The sequence below is a fragment of the Paramormyrops kingsleyae genome, chromosome 25, assembly GCF_048594095.1.
Source record: "Paramormyrops kingsleyae isolate MSU_618 chromosome 25, PKINGS_0.4, whole genome shotgun sequence".
Taxonomy (NCBI): Eukaryota; Metazoa; Chordata; class Actinopteri; order Osteoglossiformes; family Mormyridae; genus Paramormyrops; species Paramormyrops kingsleyae.
Genome location: NC_132821.1, coordinates 31931379 through 31952929, shown reverse-complemented (window position 1 = coordinate 31952929; position 21551 = coordinate 31931379). Strand labels below are relative to the sequence as shown.

The 21551-nt window shown below is 40.7% G+C and overlaps 2 protein-coding genes across 14 annotated transcripts in view; one reads left to right on the top strand and one right to left on the bottom strand.

Annotated features, from left to right (window-relative positions):
• Positions 1-21551, top strand: part of chrna8 (cholinergic receptor, nicotinic, alpha 8) — a 68125-nt gene that overhangs the window by 30506 nt on the left and 16068 nt on the right. The window lies entirely within an intron of this gene.
• On the bottom strand, positions 10863-19967 carry LOC111844191 (uncharacterized). 12 transcript variants are annotated; one of them, XM_072707334.1, is made up of 13 exons: positions 19707-19967; positions 19538-19600; positions 19300-19356; positions 18251-18334; positions 16429-16512; positions 15612-15716; positions 15352-15432; positions 15100-15183; positions 14209-14289; positions 13955-14035; positions 13721-13786; positions 11308-11388; positions 10863-11158 (listed from the first exon to the last, which is right to left on the bottom strand). In XM_072707334.1, the coding sequence occupies exons 1-13, from the start codon at positions 19779-19781 to the stop codon at positions 11150-11152; spliced, it is 951 nt and encodes a 316-aa protein (XP_072563435.1). In that variant the 5' UTR covers positions 19782-19967; the 3' UTR covers positions 10863-11149. The 12 variants fall into 12 exon arrangements, with proteins under 12 accessions (XP_072563435.1, XP_072563437.1, XP_072563436.1 ...); XM_072707336.1 differs by having other exon boundaries at positions 13721-13783; XM_072707335.1 differs by having other exon boundaries at positions 15100-15180.

Sequence of the window (21551 nt, the reverse complement as noted above, 5' to 3'; positions counted from 1 at the left end):
AAGCACATTTAACCATTCAAAATATGTGCCCGTAACCAGCTATGAGGTCACCAAGTCCTGGACCTCTGTAATTTTTTCTTTTTTTCGAGTCGCCCCAACCTTCAGCACTTAGACTAACAGCGATTGGGATTTCACACATTGGCAGCAGGACTGGCAGGCTTGTTTGTGAGCTGGCAGGCAGCATACAATCCGGTACGACAAAGCAATGATCGCTGCACCATTATCTGTAAGAAACATTCAAAACATTCACCCGGTACAGTGGCTGGATTAAGTATGAAGCATGTTAAATGTGTATGATCATAGCTGTCAAGTCTCCCGTTTTGGCCGGGTAACTACCGTATTTTACCCCTCTTTCCCGCCGTCCTCCCGTATTAGTATTTTCCCCTAAATCTCCCGTATTATAATATCATTTAAAAAAAAATTCCTCTGCCTCTCCAAACTGAACTGTCAGTAGCCTTGCGAGAACTACCACCTACAGTAGTCTGCAGGTCATTTACAACATTAACCAGGTCATAAATGCGGAGGTTAAAATGGCAATGCTGTGTGCCAAAAACAACGTTACTTTCATCTTCTGTGACAACTTCAACAAGGATACAAAGTCTGCAACAAATCTGTATAATAAGTCATTAGTGAATGCCAGAGAGCCACATGAGTGAACATGAGAAATTAAAAGAAAATGTGTAATGAAAATAAAATGTAAATGACAAGTGGTTACTTTAGATTTCTTGTACACCTGTCTTAGAATGTAAGGGATACTGGAGCTTGGTTGGGGTGGTGGGGCGGCTCGCGGTGTGTGCCGGAAAATTTCCCTTATTACCAAATCCAAAACTTGACAGGTATGGCTATGATGAAGGTTACTACTTTACACAAACACACAGCACGCTGAGAGTGTTCTGGTTTAAAGTCACAGAGAGGGGGAGGGGTGTGTGTGTGTGTGTGTGTGTGTGTGGCGGAGGGGGGGGGGGGGGGGGGGGGTTGGGGGTTAGTGGTGGAGAGTCAAGATCTGACATCATCCATATCTCAACATCCTTAACCATAAGTAACCAAATAAAATACAAGACGTCCGGCAATTTTATATTTTGATTCCTTTAAGAGATTTTTATAAAAATTGAGGTTTTCCAAATGGGGACCTGAAGCTGAATGGTTTCCCGAAGTATCTAAACATTAACTGCAGGGTTGCCAACGATCAGGTGGCTGGAGTGAGACTTTCAATTAAAGACGAGTCTGCACACACATTTACATGTATCTGAGTTTTATTACCTTGTAAATAGTTTGTGGGGTTTGCAAACTGCTTCTGCAAATTTCAGGTTTATAATGGAATACTATAGATTTGCTTTAAGATTTCTTGAGTGAGCGTAAGAGTCTGAAAGCATGAGTGTCATGCCCCCGTAAACTTCCTTTACTAGTCGTAACAGTTTGATGTATTCAGTACCTAGTGCCTGTGTTTTTTACACGTTTTAATTATTTTAATTTCTTAGTGTTGTATAATGTGTACAGGCGTATAATGTGTTCACATTATTTTGTAATATTTCTGAAGGTTTCAGTTTCAAAATAGATCTGCCCCCAGTTCACCCCACCCACCCAGCACAGTTCTTCGTTTTTTTCCTTTTACCTGTGCCCCCCCTGCAATTCTTACGTGCCACCCCAGTTTGATTACACTGATAGTGTATGCAAGAGGCATCTGTTGTTCTTGTAAGTTCTTAATATGTCACAGAAAGCTTTGGTCATACTGCAAAAGAGACACAAATTGAATATCAATATATAAACACATAGATACTGATATAAATGACATTTTCAAACATTAAAGCATACATGAACAATAGTGTGACTGCACGGCGTGGCACAAGCGGCGAAAAGGGGACGATCCACGGAGTGGCTCACGAGACAACAGGGGTTCATTAAGGAAACTGAACAAAACGGGGGAGGCACAAAATCAAAGGACCATGAGGGGTCAAAAAAAGCAAAACAAACGAGAACGAACTACAAAAAAAAACACAGAATAACACAATTGGGGAGTAGAACTGGGAACAGAGTAAGAACCAGGCAGTAACGTAACACAATGGCTTACTGAGGAACTGAACACAGGCAGGCACTGAAATACACAGGTCCCCATTTGGCCAGCAGGTGTCGCTGGTCATCCTGTTCCCTCCTCTGTCTTAGTCCTTAGGCCAAATGCCACAAAACGCTTAAGATAAGATATACAAACTAGGTGGAACAGCACTTTATGTATGTTTCTTGTAGCCTAATTAAAGATTTTTTGGCATATATTTTCATTCGTATTTACTAGTTTTAAAAAACACTAATATATAAAGTAGAAATATTTATTATATATTTATTATATATATAATCAGTATCGGTAGTTGTATATTGAATATAAGAACTATACAAACGAGAGGAGGCCATTCGGCCCATCGAGCTCGCTTGGGGAGAACTTAACTAATAGCTCAGAGTTGTTAAAATCTCATCTAGCTCTGATTTAAAGGAACCCAAGGATTCAGCTTGCACTACGTTATCAGGAAGACTATTCCATACTCTGACTACACGCTGTGTAAAGAAGTGCTTCCTTAAATCCAGTTTGAAATGTTCTCCCGCTATTTTCCACCTATGGCCACGAGTTCTTGTATTTGAACTAATGCTGAAGTATAAATCGGATTGGAACTGAAAAAATGTGGATAGGTCCATCTCTATTTTTGCCTTGTTCCCCTCTTGAACATTTTGGGTACCTTTTTTAAATTCAGAGACTTTATATGATAGAGTTTGGAAAATAAAAGTCATTACTTGATTCTACTCTGTTTATTTTGTCGATTTTTTTGAGACTATGGAAAGAAAAAATTAACATACTACAATGGTGAAAGAATAAAAGATCACATAATTTTTTTACATTTTTTAAATAGTTACATTTATTATTTGATTATTATGGTTATTCGATTTCAGTCTCAGTGGTAATCTCTTTAAAAGACCCCATGATATTCCAGAAACAGACATTACAGTGTTTTCTAGAAATCACATCAGATTCCAAACATTCCACTCTGGCAGCAGACTTGGTATGAGAGTAGACTTTTAGTTATGATGAGCTGTGGTAGCCAGTATTGCGTTTTCACTCTCTCCTGAGTTGCTCTCTGCCTTGTGCCCGCTGTTGACTTCGTGATCCTAAATAGGACAAGTGGTTACAGAAAATGGATGGATGGATGGATCTCTTACATAAAACCGAAGATCGGTAACATTTTACTTGATGAGGCACAAATAATATCGCACTATGCTATTACTTATGTATCGATGAACCACAAAGTGTTAGGTACGTACCGATCTCGTGTGAATACGTCATTAATGAATAGTGAGGCATGTTTTATCTCAAGCAGTTACCATATTTGTTACTATATCTGTTAATGTCCTTGTGAACTACTGAAGGAACAAGTCATGAATAACACAAGTAAAATACTGATCTCATATTTGTTCATCGTTAATGAATCATGATGCAGTTTTTATCCCAAGCAGCTACATTTGTTACTATATCTGTTAATTCTGTAAACCTTTGTGAACAACTGAAGCAATAACCGAAGGAACAAGTCAGGAATAACACAAGTGAAATACTGATCTCATGCTTGTTCAATCATGACTCATCTTATATCTCAAGCAACAACTGTATTTGTTCATGATTTGTTCAGGATTTGTTCAGGATTTGTTCAGGATTTGTTCAGGATTTGTACATATGTAGTTACTGAGGTATTACTAAATTGTGCCCAGTCAAGTAAAGTGTTACCAAAAATCTTCAGAAGTTTCTATAGTGTCCCCCTGTTCATCCTGCCCAAAGTCACACTCCTCTGTCACTTGCATCTGCTGGTGTTATGTAACTGTTAGATAGAACGTAACCAGAACAGTGTAGCAGAGAGCAAGACTGAAATCCTGCTCATCACTGTCTGATGGAGATGAAGAACAATATTTATGGATATACTGAAGTCATTTAGCATTATCTAAATGAAACGGCATCATACCTTTGGTTTACGGTCTACAGCCATCTTTTTGGTGGTCGTCTTTTTAGGAGGAGTAACGGTGATGATCTCCTGCAGGTGTTGCGTGATAATTAGAGTTGGAACGTAACCAGAGCAGTGTAGCAGAGAGCAAGACTGAAATCCTGCTCATCACTGTCTTCATCTAGTAATATTACAATGTCTGATGGAGATGAAGAACAATATTTATGGATATACTGAAATTATTTAGCTTTATCTAACCAAAATGGCGCCATACCTTTGGTTTAGGGTCTATAGCCATCTTTGTGGTGGTCGTCTTTTTAGGAGGAGTAAAGGTGACCTCCATGTTATGCACCTGGAGGTGTTGTGTGATTGTTAGAGTTGGAACATAACCAGAGCAGCGCAACAGAGAGCAAGACTGAAATCCTGTTCATCACTGTCTTCATCTAGTAATATTACAATAATGGCAGACCGATGGAGATGTAGAACTATATTTATGGATTGATCGAAGTTATTTAGCTTTATCTAAACAAAACGGTGCCATACCTTTGTGTTATTGTCTGCAGCCATCTTTGTAGCATTCTCATTTCCACCAAGGTCATTGGTGACCTGCTCCTTCTCGTACACCTGTTGGTGATGTGTCACCAGTAGCATTATAAAGTGACCAGAGCAGCAAAGCAGAGAGCAAGACCATAAGTTTAAGCATGACCACAGACAGAACGGCACAGGAACGTACCTTAGTAACAGGAACAGCTGTGCTGAAAACAACACAGATGCTGAGGCAGACGACAGCGATGCAGAGGAGTTTCATTGTGGGGTCTTTACACTCGTTTCCGTTTGATTCTGGTCTTTGAGCTGCTCCGTCACACAGGTGTGAAGAACCTGCCTGTTTCTGTCACTGAGCTGAAGGTCTGGATGCTGAGACAAAGAGCTACAGCTCAATTTATACCCACCTGGGCTGCTGTTGCTTCATCCCTCCTTTGCTATCAAAGCTCATTTCTGCTGGGAACTTCCTTGTTGTAAAAAGCAAACACGCAAATGTTATACCCTCTTGAATATCTATTACATCTATGTCAATGTACTTTTCAGTAGGAATTGCGTAAGATGTGACCCAGGCTGTGTCAAATTTAGCAGAGCTACTGTCAGGACTGGAATTTGAGCTGCCTGCTCACCTAAGGGGAGCAATTTAGATGAGTACAAAAAGTGGAAGATTACTCCACTGGCTGGTAAAGAAAAAAAACTGCGTATTCAGTCAAACAAAAAACCCACATTTCATTGCATAGTCATCTCTCAGCACAGGCACAGCACAGGCACAGCACAGGCACAGCACAGGCACAGCACAGGCACAGCACAGGCACAGGCACCGCTGCCTGTGTAAAAATTGTAATGGGTTATAATGTGTGCATAGCCTTTTTGGGCAATCCTAGTTTCACTCACAAATCCACTTGGTTCCCCCAGTTCACAGGGCTGCCATGTGGCTGAATGTGATGAGCGTGTGACTGATGGTCATTCAACCCAAACCATCAGGGGTTTCAGAGTCCAACCTCAACAACATTAAATTGCCCCAGGACTTTTTGTGTGTTTTGTGTGACCTTATATGTATATTATGTTCCTTATGACTCTGCACTTTGGTTAGGACCTTTAATCTCTCTGTGCTTGGAAAATCCTGCCTGTGCTTTACTTGAATATTTAGTTTAGATAGTACAATATCATTCAATCTGATACCAATATTCAAATTTTGAGGATCTGCTGGTACCAGTATACCTGTCCGATATCTCTTCTCTTTTATCAGTTACTAAGTATTAAATGAGATGATTGTATCAATACATTTCAATTAACATTGCAAACTACCTGCATTTAGTGTTGTAACAGTACTGTTAGAGTATGTTAAGAACAGGAAAATAAATTACTCACACAAAAGTTATGCCACTGTGCTATAGGAAGAAGTCCACGGCCAGCAGGATTTACACAAGTCTGCTTCTTTGTTTCATTTAGTACCAACGTTCATAAAAATCTGTTGCCAAATTGAACATAGTACAGAGATCAATCATAAAAATATCACTGTATACCCCAACTATCCATTTCTAGGCAAAAAGTACATAAGTCCAGTACAAAATATGCAGTGGAGCACAGATAAAACTGCATGCTGCTGCCATTTGTTCAAGTATTTATGCTGAAACTGCATGTTTATTAAAATCTTATTTTTATTAAAATATTGGTCACCTCTGAGTCTTGTAAATCTATATTGATCACTTCTGGTCTTATTAAAATGAAAAACAATCACATAAGCAGGCTCTAGGATTTTAAATATAAACAAACAGTCAGCCTCCAAAAGCCGTATAAAATCTCGAGTACCTCTTTGCAAACATATAATCTAAAATGCTTTCAGTAAAGGATAAAAACCAACACCAGAGCCACAACATAGAGAATACAATAAATGCTGTTTGCAAGGTGTATTGTGATGGCTACATTTACTAACCATTTCTTTTAACTCTTGAGTAGATTTTTTGGCAAAGTACCAGTCACTCTGTGAGTTTTGGGTGTCACGAGATTTACTGAGAAACCACTTGAACTGAATTTTCCAAAATGCCGAACTCCTCAGACAGCCACAGTGAACCGCTTCACCTGAACGTGCCGAACTTGCTAACATGTCAGTTGTTGGAGTTGGGAGTTAGTGAGCCACAGACACCATGCAGCTGGGCATGAACACACACAAAGGAATTCCAGTATGAGGAGGGTCACTGCAGGCAACATGACTACAGTGAGTTTGTGAAAAGCAAATATAGGTAAATTTAAAAAGGTCACTGTGTGTTTTGTATATGCTAATGTGTCAGATATTTTTTGATTTTTAGAGTCTAAGATGTGTACCGTACAACGTGTGCATCTACAAAAAGTTTGATTCTTCTAAATTTGAAAACTGATTCGACCGATTCATTGAAAAGAACCGTTTCAAAAATTCATTCAAGAATCACTAGCGCTAAGGCTACAAACATTGTCACACTTTTTCAGGCTAGACCGGTCTTTGATGGAAAATCTGGTCGGCTCTTAATCCCCCATCCCCTGATATACAGTCCAGCATTTTTTGCCAGTATTGGCTCAATACCAATAGTGGGTATTGCATCTGTGCCGTCTCTAATATTTAGTCCTGTGTTTAGTTTATATCCATGTCCTCTGTTCCCTGGATAACCTACTGTAATAGTTCTTAGTTCTTGATTAAGTGTTAATGACTAATGCTTGTCACTTGTTTAGAGCTCATTACTTCTGTATATAAATTTCTGCCTGTTCTGTATTCCCTTGTCAGCTATTGAATGTGTTGAAGGTGTTAGATGTTAGATCTTCCACGTTACAATCCTCATTTGGAATCTTAGTCCTCTTAGTCTTGTTTTCTTGTGTTCTTTGAGTTGCGTTTAAAATTCCCTGCCCCTTAACACTGCTTTGTCGCCCATCAGTCATTCCCAAACGTAACACACACCATGTTTCTTCTAAAAGCAATACTTAAGTATTGTAAAGGATGGTGCTACAGTCACCTTTGTTAAGCCAGTCGTTCTGCTTTACCTGAAAAATACTGAAATCCACACAGCCAAGTTCTTACTAATAATTGTAGACGTATTTATTACAGCACATAGGGTAGATGGAAACAAAGGATGGTCAAGTTACCACTGGAGTCTCAGAGGCTTACTATGGTCCATCATATTACACATCAGGTAACTAGCCAGGTGAACACAGAAATAGACATCTCACTTAGTGAACAAAAATTAGCACTTGGCAAATTCTACCCAAAATCAGTGATTCGCTCTACACAAAATTCAGATCTAGACAGAACCACAACCTGTATGAGCAGGTACCCTGACCTGAGCTCGCCTCTTCCCCACAGTCAGTTTCATAGGCTAAAGACCTCCCTAGCTCAAATACCCCTGAGCTCTGGCTGCTATTATAACTCATTACAAAAACAAAATATTATGACTTTAATATACTTTAAAGCAATGAAAAACACCCCCCCCCCCAAAAAAAAAAAAACAACGCAAGCTTATTAAGCAAACATCACAGACGTGCACAATTATGCAATGGGAGACAAGGACGGGGAGGATAAATTGGAATTATTCCTAGCCAGTGTTTGGGTTTAGGCTCAACAACAGAGCAGGCCGACCCGGCAATGGCATGTTGATCGCAAACCAGTTTCATTGGTGAGGTGATTGCTTTAATAATCTGGAAGGAAGCATTGCATCAATTTGATTCAGGTGTCAGCAATAGTTTGTTTGTGCTAATCTGCTAAAGTGCAGCAAGCAGGAGAACCGTGTTCTGATCCAGGAGCACATTGCCATGCTTGATGCATAGGGGGGGCAGACTCAGTCCTACCAAATCTTTTGTTGTCCTGCACGGCTGGAACCAGAATGATCAAGTTGACTCTGAATATAACTGGAGGACAGTGGATACAGGTCTGGGGAGAATTACCTGCAATTCTATAGGGAAATTTAGCCTTTGGTCCCTTGTTGGAATGAACGGGAGATGGTTGTTATATCAGTGAATATGTCCTACAATGGACTAATGTCCCATCCAGGAGGACAAGTGGGTAGATGACAGATGGATGGGTGTGTGGATGGATAGATGGATGGATGGATAGATACAGGAGAGTATATAAAACATTTGAAAGCATCTACAAACTTTTATTGTCCCAGCAGCTGAATGTCTTTTTGAAAATATTTTAATTGTTAATCATTTTGAAAAATTTCTATCCCATTACAAAGAAATGAACAAAAAGTTTGTGATTATAATACAAAACTTATGGTAATTTGGTTGAAATCGTCATTCCACAAGAGCTGTCATTTAACACAAAGAAAGAAGTTTAAGAAAGTTAAAATGGATTTGAGGTTTTTGTGCAACTTTCAGACTCAAATGCCTGAAATCTCACTGAAACCCATAATTTGAGTTATTTCATGTGGGTTTGCAAAACTACTGCAGTAACACAAACCTGCTGTTGACAACAAGAGGAAACGATACAATCGAATTTGATTCAAGATATTTTTATTGTATTCTTTGTTGTTAGACCATACAACCAAAAAAGTAAGTATGACATTTGAATTCATAATAAAAGCTCGTAGAAGTTCAAATATTTATCCTCCATTAATGATGTTTTCATAGAAGTAAAGTCTGTATGTGAAATTGCTTTGTTCATTCATATGCATTTTATCGCTTTAGTGCATATCTCTTTAAAAAGTCAGAGATTAGAGTATTTTCTAGAAATCGCAGCAGATGCCGCATCCTCCGATCTTGCAGCAGAATCGGCATGCGCGAGGTGCACGTTTAGTCCTGAAGAAGACCTTTGTCATGGAACAGGAGAGACAATGTTAGCAGAGGAACCCGAAATCGCGACACATCTTTATTCTCAAAAAGCTACTATATTTGTTCATGATTTGTACTTCAGTAGTAACTGAATCACTACTAAGTTTTTGTGCCCCCTGAAGTACCGTATTACCCCAAAATCCTGCTTAGCTCTGTCTTCAACTAGCATTCAGTCACTTTTCATACATGATTAGTACCATTACAAAGAAATCAGGCTGATGGAGAAGCAGTACAATATTTATATATATTCTCAAGGCATTTAATCTTATCTGATCAAGATAGGTATCATACCATTGGATTAGTGTCAGTCTCTACAGTCTCCCCCTGTTCAAGAAGCCCAAGGTCTCCCCCGTCCGTCTCTTGTACCTGCTGGTGTTGTGTGACCGTTAGCATTAGAAAGTGACCAGAGCAGCAAAGCAGAGAGCAAGACCATAGCTTTAAGCATGACCTCAGACAGAACGGCACAGGAACGTACCTCAGTAACAGGGAGAGCTGTGCTGAAAACAACACAGATGCTGAGGCAGACGACAGCGATGCAGAGGAGTTTCATTGTGGGGTCTTTACACTCGTTTCTGTTTGATCCTGGTCTTTGAGCTGCACAGGTGTGAAGAACCTGCCTGTTTCTGTTACTGAGGTGAAGGTCTGGATGCTGAGACAAAGAGGTACAGCTCAATTTATACCCATCTGGGCTGCTGTTGCTTCATCCCTCCTTGTCAGTTTTTTTCCTGTCAAAGTTCTGCTAATCTCTGCTGGGAATTTTCTATCTGTAAAATGTAAACAAGCAGACTTGCTCTCCTATGCATTCTTTAAAAATATCCATTACATTACATTTTGAGATTTAGTGTCTATAACCTTCTTTCCCTATAATTCTGTTTAATTGTATAGATGTGAAGGGTAAAATATTACAGTCCTTAATACATAGATTTCTGTCATTCATTCATGTGGAAGACTCTCTCATGCGATAAGTGTACTCAGAAGCATATTTTGACCCTTTTAGTGTAGTGGAAATTCCAGAATTTCAAAATGCAGATACTGTCAACTTCCGAATTACGGGCAACCTTCATGTAGATGAGTCATTAATGTCTACAACAAATCAGAAATGCAGGAAGTGATAATTTCAGTTTAATCAATAGTGCATGCCTTATTTTTATTTTCGCACTTTATTATGTCTATCAATACTGAAGCTCTTTCTGTAACTTTCTTCTCCCAATAATTCTGTTTCAGTGTGTAGGTTTGAAGTTCACAGTATTACAATCTGGAATGGATGTATACATATGCACATAGTTTTTCCTTGTGTTCCTTGCGTTTTTCCTACGTTACATTACACTGTAGTCCTAAACATTTTCCACAAGCTGCTAATTTTAATCAAATGTACCCCTGTTTAATATTTATCCTGAGCCTTCAGTTCTGTAACTATTAACTAATTAATTTACCTGTCGAGGTGATGCTTAGAAAGTGATGCTGACAAAAATTATGGATTAAAGTAAACGTAATAAGCGTAAACTTTTATTAAAATGCTAGATGCCTTAAATGACAAAGAAATAAGACCAAAAATGGCAAAAAAACTGCTTTATTTTTTAAGTCATACACCTCATGTATGATATAGTTGGAAAGAAACAGATCATACAATTTAATTTTATTTTGCTTTTTTATTTTATTGATTTTTTATGAGACAAGAAAAAAACATACTAAAATGCTAATGCTATTTAATTAGTTTCAGTGGTATTCTCTTTGAAAGAATTCCATGATATTCCAGAGACATACATGAGAGTGCTTCCTAAAAATGCACAGAAGATTCCACACATTCCATTCCCTGGCATGGGAATGAACGTTTCAGTCCATTAGGAGACCTTTGGCATGAAACAGGAGAGATGATGTTAGCATGGAAACCAAAACCCTGCCTAGCTGTTTTCATCTAGCAACATCAGAAAAATGGCAGAACGATATTTATTAATGTACTCAAGTTATTTAACCTTGTATAAACAAAACAGTGTCATACCGTTGGATTGGTGTTTACAGTGATCTTTATGGTGTCCACCACTTCATTAGGCCCAATGGTGACCATCTCTGTCACTTGCACCTGCAGGCGTTATGTGACCATTAGAAAATATCAAGAAGCAGAGAGCAAGACTGAAATCCTGCTCATCACTGTCTTCATCTAATAACATTAGGATAATGGCAACTTGATGGAGATGGAGAACAATATTTATGGATATTACTGTTGTAGTACTTGAGACCGGTCTTGGTTTTTTTGCAGTCTTGGTCATTATAATTGGTAAGAAAAGGGATAGAAAATCACTCAAAATAACAAAACACAGCATTCTATTTTTAGGAAGACACTTACTTGATATTTTATACAATTACTTTTTATTTTCGCAATATTTATTCACAAAAGTTTGTATATATATGTTTGATGTTGAACTCCGTTAAAACAGCTGAAATTGAATTCCCCCATGGTGTAAGAGGAACACCCCCTGCATGTAAACACAATGACGTGCTACAGCATTGATTTGTTGTTTGGCTAAAATGCCAACTGAAAGCATCCTTCTCAAATTTCACTTTACCAATCATAGAGTAAATAGGCAGAAAAACGATAGCGATAGACATTCAGTATTAGACTCTAAAACTGTTTGTTTGTCTGCCTGTGTATCCAGTGGACTATAAACTAAACAATGCTTTTCTATTTCAATTTCGTTAAGATGTATAAGTATTACATAAAAAAATATACAAAAACATAAAACCATGCATTGCTGCCTATCAGATAACGTCAACAAGTTACCAAATGGATGCAAAATCAAAGATATTAATTTCCGTCTGGCACTAACCATGTATTCCTTCACAATACCAACTCACAGAAAGCTCCCCAATGAAAATCCCTGCATTCCCACATCTCAGAGATCTCAACATTTATAATATTATATTTGTAGTGCCTGCAAATTGTTATGTTAGATGAGACTAAAAATGGAGAAATTTCAATAGGCGCAAGTCGTTTTTCCTCATGAGAGGGATGATGAAGAGCGTTTACACATCAAATTATGACATATCTGAGTAGCCTAGAATGTCCCATTTGGCCAACTCATGTAAATACAATATAATAAGCCTAAAATCGAAGGGATAGAAAAATGCTCAAAAATGTATTGGGTTCAAATGGTTAACACAGTTCTGTTATTGGGTGTAAAACGTCCTGCTTCAAGTTCAAATGCAACCAATAAGGTGTGTCTTATTTGAAAAAAATGTTACATTTGTACAGAAGCAATATATTGAAATTTTAAGCAAAAACATCCATGGTTCAAATTATACTGTGACACAAATTTCAGACCAGGGGTCACCAACATGGTGCCCGCGGGCACCCGGATGCCCCCAAGGACCACATGAGTCGCCCGCGGACCTGTTCTAAAAATAGCACAACTCACCAGTGAGCAGCGTCTAAAATTTAATTTTATTCTGTTGCTATTCTTCTTTAATCACATTTGCATTTATATAGATTTGAAAATGACAATATCTAAAAAAGAAAGCATTTAAAACAAGTTTATTTTACATGAAGTTTAGAGAAGTTTAGGAGGGCGTTTCAAACTGGTAGCTCTTTGTATGGCTCAGTACCCATGAAGTAGCTCTGTTTCAAAAAGGTTGGTGATCCCTGACTTAGACCATACTGCCTAGCTCCAAGATGGTGCCTATGCTCCACATTTTATAGTGTGCTGTATAATGTACACTCAAACATTACTCTGTTTCTGAGCTTTACTTCGTCTATACCTACAGTGGTCTTGATCTTGTCTTGGTCTCCCCTTTCCTTGGTCTTGGTCTTGTCTCGGTCTCGCCCTCCCTTGGTCTTGGTCTTATTTCGGTCTTAATACACTCTGGTCTTGGTAATGGCTTGGTCTCAGTTTAGGTGGTCTTGACTACATCACTATTGAATATATAGTAGCCCCCCATATCCGTGGGTGTTAAGTTCCGAGATCTACTGCAGATACCGTGAAAGACAGTGGAACCATCCACAAATGGCTTATACTGACCATTATAATGCATTACTTTATTAATGTATTATAATGCATTATGAAGGTATCTATAATGCATTATAGATAAGAGCTTCATAGAGCATTCAAACTGCATAATAAACATGGCTAAAGTAAAGTGTAAAGTAAATTGTTACCCATTTTTTTAACATGTCAATGAATGTGATAAGCAAGAACTCGAGAGGCAGACTGGATGAGAGTTCTGCGGGGAAGTATGGGTATGACAGAAAAGGGGGATGAGTCATGTACTGGGCATGACTGTGCTGGTAGCTTCCACCATGTTACAGCCTAAATTCACTTGGTGCGCAGTTTGAAACGTATGAACTGTTTATTTCTGGAATTTTTTCTTTTGTTGGAGCTGCAGGAAACTACAAATCATACCTTTGGATTAGTACTTACAGCAATCTTTGTGGTGTCCACCTCTTCATTAGGCCTGACGGTGACCCCGCCTGTCACTGGCACCTGCTGGTGTTATGTGACAGTTAGAAAGTATCAGGAGCAGTGAAGCAGGGAGCAAGACTGAAATCCTGCTCATAAAGGTCTTCATCTAGGAGTATTATACTAATAGCAGAACAACATCTATGGATATACTGAAGTTATTTAACCTTATCCAGACAAAGACAGATATCAAACCTTAGGATTAGTGTCAGCTGCACCCTTTGTGGTGTCCACGTGTCCGTTTGTCTCAGCAGTGACCCTCTCCGTCACTTGCACCTGTTGGCGTTTTGTGACTATCAGACTCAGATGGTGATCAGAGCAGTGAAGCAGGGAGCAAGATTGAAATCCTGCTCATCATTGTCCTCATCTAGTAATATTATAATAATGGTAGAACAATATTTATGGATATACTGAAGTCATTTAACTTTATAAAAAAATGGATATCATACCTTAGGATTAGTATCTACAGCAATCTTTGTGGTGTCCCCCTCTTCATTAGGCCTGACGGTGACCCCGCCTGTCACTTGCACCTGTTGGTGTTATGTAACCGTTAGTTGGAAATTATCAGGAGCACTATAAACACCTTCATAATGCATTATGATGGCTTATTCTACCCAGTATAACACATTATGATGGTGTTTATCTTTCTTTTGGCCGCAGCAAGGAAGCTGCAGATAATTGAACTGCAGTTACTGGAACTGCACATATAGGGGTTGCACTGTACTGGAATTATTTATCCAAATATAACACACACACACAGAGGTTTGTGGGGACTCTCCATTCATTTCTATGGGGAAAACTCTAATCCCAATATGAAGACCTTAACCCTAACCCAGACCTAACCTTAATCGTAAGTAACCAAACAAAATACAATACTTTTGGCATTTTTTGTTTTTTTATTGCATTCACAGGTCTTTGTGGGGACCTGAAAAATGCTCCCCACTACATCAAAAAACATGTATTTTATCACATTGTGGGGCACATTTGGTCCCCACAATGTAACATAAACATAATCCACACACACACACACACACGCACACAGCTCTGGAAAAAATTTGAAAACCGCAGTAATATGTTCAGCTTCACTCATTTGTCAATTTATGGGTGTGCGTCTGTGTGAAATACATCTTTTTAGCAAACTGCAGCCTGGCTTTTCTCTGTTTCTCATTGATGAAGGGCTTCTTCCTTGCTCTATGGGACCTCAGTGCTGCTTCTAGGAGTCTGTTACGAACTGTCCTAGCAGAGCACTTCACACCTGCACTTAATGTTTCCCATTCTTTCTGAAGGCCACTTGAGCTCATCTTCCTATTTATGAGGCATTGCCTAAACAGGCATCATACCTTTGGATTAGTATTTACAGCAATCTTTGTGGTGTCCCCCTCTTCATTAGGCCTGATGGTGACCCCGCCTGTCACTGGCACCTGCTGGTGTTATGTGACAGTTAGAAAGTATCAGGAGCAGTGAAGCAGGGAGCAAGACTGAAATCCTGCTCATAAAGGTCTTCATCTAGGAGTATTATACAAATAGCAGAACAACATCTATGGATATACTGAAGTTATTTAACCTTATCCAGACAAAGACAGATATCAAACCTTAGGATTAGTGTCAGCTGCACCCTTTGTGGTGTCCACGTGTCCGTTTGTCTCAGCAGTGACCCTCTCCGTCACTTGCACCTGTTGGCGTTTTGTGACTATCAGACTCAGATGGTGATCAGAGCAGTGAAGCAGGGAGCAAGATTGAAATCCTGCTCATCATTGTCCTCATCTAGTAATATTATAATAATGGTAGAACAATATTTATGGATATACTGAAGTCATTATGAGGCATTGCCTAAACAGGCATCATACTGTACCTTTGGATTAGTATCTACAGCAATCTTTGTGGTGTCCCCCTCTTCATTAGGCCTAACGGTGACCCCGCCTGTCACTGGCACCTGCTGGTGTTTTGTGACCGTTAGCTGTGAAGCAGTGCAGAAGAAATCCTGCTCAGAAATGTCTTCATTTAGTAATACAGACACTCCTAACTTAACGACCTCCCTGTTTGCCGACCAGCTCTCCGGCCGTCTAATATCATATGCTGCACGAGAACGTTAGTTGTGCAAACGGCAGCACAGCTTTTCTATTCTATTGTGTTTGTTCAGCTCTCTGATTTATTTGGGTTGGCGAAGGAAGGCTGTATATTGGTTGCAGTAACTGATCATTATTTCAGCAGAGTTGGGTAATTCAGTTCCCGAGAGGATAAAAGTTCAGACCAGGATTTTCTTTCAACTAACCAATTGAATACTCTCTCACTGTGACTCTTAATGCTCTGGTTGGTTGAAACAAAATCTTGTTCTGGACTTTTACTCTCTGGACCTGAATTACACAACTCTGCATACCAGTTTACATTGAACTTGCTATCAACTTTTATTTCGATATGTTACCTTTAACATACATATAAATGTGACATTAAACAATACCTAAAGACGGCTGACACAAACCCACTGCCAGTATTATGCTTGAAATATCGGTAAGGGACGGCTCCTGGCTTATCGACCAATTTGCTTAATGACCTAGTTGTAGGAATGGAACTCGGTTTGTAAGTGAGGACTGTCTGTATCATAGTAAAGGCAGAACAATATTTATGGATACACTGTCATTTAACCTTATGAAAAAAATCAGATGATATACCTTAGGAAAAGTGTACACAGCAGTCTTTGTGGTGTCCATGTGTTCATAAGGCCCAACGGTGACCTTCTCCATCACTTGCACCTGCTGGTGTTATGTGACTGTTAGAAAGTGGCCAGGGGTGAGTTTCCTGAAGCCGTCTTAACGCTACGTCGTTTGTAGGTTCTATGTTAGAAGATCGAATTTACAAACAACATAGCGTTAAGAAGGCTTTGGGAAACTCACGACAGAGCAGTAAAGCAGGGATCAAGACTGAAATCCTGCTCATCTTCATCTAGTAATATTATAGTAATGCCTGAACAATGTGGATGGGGTGGCAGCCAAGGGAGGCCCTGGTGGACGGATCCCCGGCTGACATGGCTGACATGCCTTCTCAACAGTGCGTGGAGGTCAGGGACAGTGCCACTGGATTGGCAGACTGGGGTGGTGGTCCCCTTATTTAAAGAAGGGGGACCAGAGGGTGTGTTCCAACTATAGGGGGATCACACTTCTCAGCCTTCCTGGGAAAGTCTGTTCCGGGGTACTGGAGAGGAGGGTGAGATCAATAGTAGAATCTTGGATTCAGGAGGAACAATATGGTATTTGTTCCAGACCGTGGAACACTGGACGAGATTTATACCTTGTAAGGGTACTGGAGGAAGCCTGACAGTTTGCTCATCTAGTCTATATGTGTTTTGCGGACTTGGAGAAGGCTTACGACCAGGTTCCCCGAGGTGCTCTGTGGGGGGTGCTTCGGGAGTATGGGGTTCAGGGCCTGCTACTGAGGGTGATTTGTTCCCCTGTATGACCGGAGCAGAAGCTTGGTTGAACGTGTTCCGAGGGCATGTTGTGCTGTGCCAGGGCTGCCCTTTGTCATCAGTCCTCTTTATAATATTTATGGACAGGATTTCTACGTGCAGGGTGTTGAGGGTGTCCAGTTTGGTGGCCTAAGGATTGTGTCGCTTTTTGCAGATGATGTGGTCCTGTTGGCTTCATCTGCTGGGGACCTCCAGCGTGCTCTGAGGCGGTTCGCAGCCGAGTGCGAAGCGGCGGGGATGAGGATTAGCATCTCCAAGTCCGAGACTATGGTTCTCAGCTGGAAATGGGTGGATTGCCCTCTTCAGGTCAGGGAGGAGGTACTGCCTCAAGTGGAGGAGTTCAAGTATCTCTGGGTCTCGTTCACGAGTGAGGGTAGAAGAGATCGAGAGCTGGACAGACAGATCGGCGCGGCATCTGCAGTTCTGCAGGCGCTTAACTGGATCATCGTGGCCAAGAAAGAACTGAGCCGGAAAGCAAAGCTCTCGATCTATTGGTCCATCTTTGTTCCTACCCTCACCTATGGTTATGAGCTGTAGGTAATGACCGAAAGAATGAGATCGTGAATACAGGCGGCCGAAATGCGGTTTCTCCGCAGGGTGTCTGGGCTCTCCCTTAGGGATAGGGTGAGAAGTTCGGATATCCGGGAGTGTCTCAGAGTAGAACCGCTGCTCCTCCACGTCAAAAGGAGCCAGTTGAGGTGGTTTGGACACCTGGTGCGGATGCCTCCTGGGCGGCTACACGGAGAGGTTTTCCGTGCATGTCCTACAGGGAGGAGGCCCCGGGGCAGACCCAGGACTCGCTGGAGGGATTATATCTCTCGGCTGGCCTGGGAACACCTCAGTATCCCCCCAAACAGCTGGTAGAGGTGGTTGGGGAGAGAGAGGTCTGAGTATCTCTGCTGAAGTTGCTACCCCGCGACCCGAACCCTAGACAAGCAGATGGTAATGGATGGAATGGATGGATGCCTGAACAATATTTATGGATATACTGAAGTCATTTAACCTTATCCAAAAAACAGGTATCATACCTTTGGATTAGTGTTTACAGCAATCTTTGTGGTGCCCACATCTTGATTAGGCCCAACGGTGACCCCGTTCGTCACTTGCACCTGCTGGTGTTATGTGACTGTTAGTTAGAAAGTGACCATAGCAGTGAAGCAGGGAGCAAGACTGAAATCCTGCTCATCACTGTCTTCATCTAGTACCATTTGGATAATGGCAGCCTGATGGAGATAGAGAACAATATTTATGGGTATACAGTAGCCCTTCCATATCACATGGTGATACATTCGAAGACCTACCACAGATAGCTACGAGTAAAACCGTGGAGAATAGCGAACCGTTCGTGGACCCCATATGTAACGTGGTTTGCATGTATCTGCATATGTTAGGTTAATTGTACGCACAGTAAGACATTGCAGACAGTATACAGGACTGTACAATGCTGTACTCTCTCTCTCTTGAATGAAAGGGATTCTGACGTTTTATTCTGATTCTCAAGAGAGTATAGATCAGTGAAAAAATGTCATGTATCAAGGGATGAGTGAGCAATGAATATCATGCTTTTTATACATTTTATTGACACAGAAACTACAATAATGCGACAACAAATGCATTCAGGAAGGACAGGAGAGGCAGCCTGGATAGAGTTCTGCGAAGCAGGGGTACGGGGAGATGAGCCACCTACTGGGTGTAAATGGGAATTTGCTCATTACTTTTTTTCAGACTATGTTAAACTTTGGATAAGATACGTTCCGAATGGCCGTTCGTAACTTGAAATGTTCGTAAGTCGTTATTCAACATCATTTTAAGGGTATACGCAAGTACAAAGAACTAGGATGCCGGGAGTACGCACGCTACGCTGCTGCGCGGCGGGAGTAGCGGCCAGAAGTCGTACTAGGCGGAATTGGCACGCAGACACAAAAAATTGATGTTGCGGATAGGAAACGGGAGCCCAAGGAACACAATTTGGACTTACAGTCCTCTTCGTTCATATGTCTGAAAGTTCGCAAGTTATTTTGTGTGTGTGTATATATATATATATATATATATATATATATATATAATGGCATCATACCTTTTCATTAGTGTATACAGCAGTCTTTGTGGTGACCCTCTCCGTCACTTGCATCGGCTGGTATTATGTGAATGTTAGAGTCAGAAAGTAACTTGTGGCAGTGAAGCAGGGAGCAAGATTGGAATCCTGCTTATTCCTGTCTTCATCTAATATTACAATAAGACTGATGGAGATGCAGAACAATATTTATGGATATACAGAATTTATTTTACTTTATCTAAACAAAGCAGTGCCATACCGTTGGTGCAGTGTTCCCCTGTCCACTAAGCCCAGCGGTGCTCCCGTCCGTCTCTTGTACCTGCTGGTGTTGTGTGACCGTTAGCATTAGAAAGTGACCAGAGCAGCAAAGCAGAGAGCAAGACCATAGCTTTAAGCATGACCTCAGACAGAACGGCACAGGAACATACCTCAGTAACAGGGAGAGCTGTGCTGAAAACAACACAGATGCTGAGGCAGACGACAGCGATGCAGAGGAGTTTCATTGTGGGGTCTTTGCACTCGTTTCCGTTTGATTCTGGTCTTTGAGCTGCTCCGTCACACAGGTGTGAAGAACCTGCCTGTTTCTGTCACTGAGCTGAAGGTCTGGATGCTGAGACAAAGAGGTACAGCTCAATTTATACCCATCTGGGCTGCTGTTGCTTCATCCGTCCTTGTCAGGCCCTTTCCTGCTAAAGTTTTGCAGATATTTGCTGGGCATTTCCTTATTGTAACAAAGAACATCAAGAATGGGAAAAAAAAAATTGCCAGCAGCTAGCAGGCAATCAGACATCAGCAGGTGTATGTGCTGGTCGCCACATCCAGAATGTCAGCCCTGCCCTTGGTTTCAGCTGTAATTGAGAATCATTCAATGCTTTCCATCCTGTCTCTCACCCACAACTGCATCATTATGCATTGTACCCATAAGGGGCACTTTCTTATTTTTCTTTGGGCAGTAAGAAACAATTACTGTGCCGTCAGTGAATGGAAACATTGTTACCTAACTCTTTTTCATGCAAAGAGGCTTTGTGTCTGTGTGTGAGTATGTGGGTGTGTGTATGTGTGCATGTACTAGCAAATGTGATGGAATGATAAGGTAAAGGGAAGAAATGTATACTACTAATAGCACGTCAGATTACCGCTACTGTATGTCACACGACCCTGTAGACCCTCAGTCATGTCCAACATGTCTGGTTAACAGACAGGAAGCAGCGGGTAGTTATTAGAGGCGCAATGTCACAGTGGGCCTGCGTTCATAGTGGGGTACCGCAGGGTTCAATTTTAGGACCACTATTGTTCCTAATTTACATTAATGATATTGACAGCAATATATACAGTAAACTGGTTAAATATGCAGTCGACACCAAGGTGGGTGGTGTAGCAGATACTGAACTAGCACCACAGAGGCTACAACGGGATCTTGATTTAATTAATGACTGGGCTGATACCTGGCAGATGAAATTTAGCGTAGATAAATGTAAGGTAATCCATGCAGGGAGCAGAAATATCAAGTACAGATATTCTATGGGTTCCACTGAAATAAAGGTAGCTGAGTATGAGAATGACCTCGGTGTTTATGTTGATGCTTCCATGTCCCACTCTCGCCAGTGTAGAGAAGCAATAAAAGAGGGCAGTAGGATGTTGGGTTACATTTCTAAGTGTGTGGAGTTTAAGTCAAGGGAGGTGTTGCTACGATTTATATAATTCCTTGGTAAGTCCCCACCTAGAATATTGTGTGCAGGTTTGGTCACCATACCTTAATAAGGACATTGCTGCCTTGGAAAAGGTTCAACGTTGGGCTACAAGAATGATTCCTGGTCTTAGAGGAATGTCTTACGAGGAGAGGTTAGCTGAGCTGAATCTGTTTAGCCTCGCGCAAAGGAGATTATGGGGGGACATGATCCAGGTATATAAGTTTCTAACAGGTCTCGATGCTGTTCAGCCAAATGGCATTTCTTAGGGGCAATAGCTTGATCCACCTATTGCATATAACTCTTAGAAGAGCAAGTTTGTCATGACCACATCGATGAAGCCTTGTCTTTCTGTTTTCAAGCCAAACAGTCCTGAACAGAAACAAAATAACTATAACTATTATCTATTCCAAAAGGTTTTTGTTGTTGTTTGCCTCTTGATTTAGCTCATTGGAGTTTTCTTACATGAAAATGTTCTGAGGGCAGAATGAAAAATGATTGGTCCAGAGGAATAACCAATTACATTGTAGGGGAGGTGGGTCCAAGCAACTAGAGGAACCAACCAATCAGATGGTTTGGTACTGC

Bases quoted from the DNA above. Each gene is read 5' to 3' on its own strand.
- LOC111844191 (XM_072707334.1), bottom strand. From the start codon at position 19,781: ATGAAACTCCTCTGCATCGCTGTCGTCTGCCTCAGCATCTGTGTTGTT. The intron at 19,357-19,537 runs GTATGGCACTGC...ACATAATACCAG, and splicing joins AGGGGAACACTGCACCAACG to CCGATGCAAGTGACGGAGAG. The intron at 16,513-18,250 runs GTATGATACCTG...ACATAACACCAG, and splicing joins CTGTAAACACTAATCCAAAG to CAGGTGCAAGTGATGGAGAA.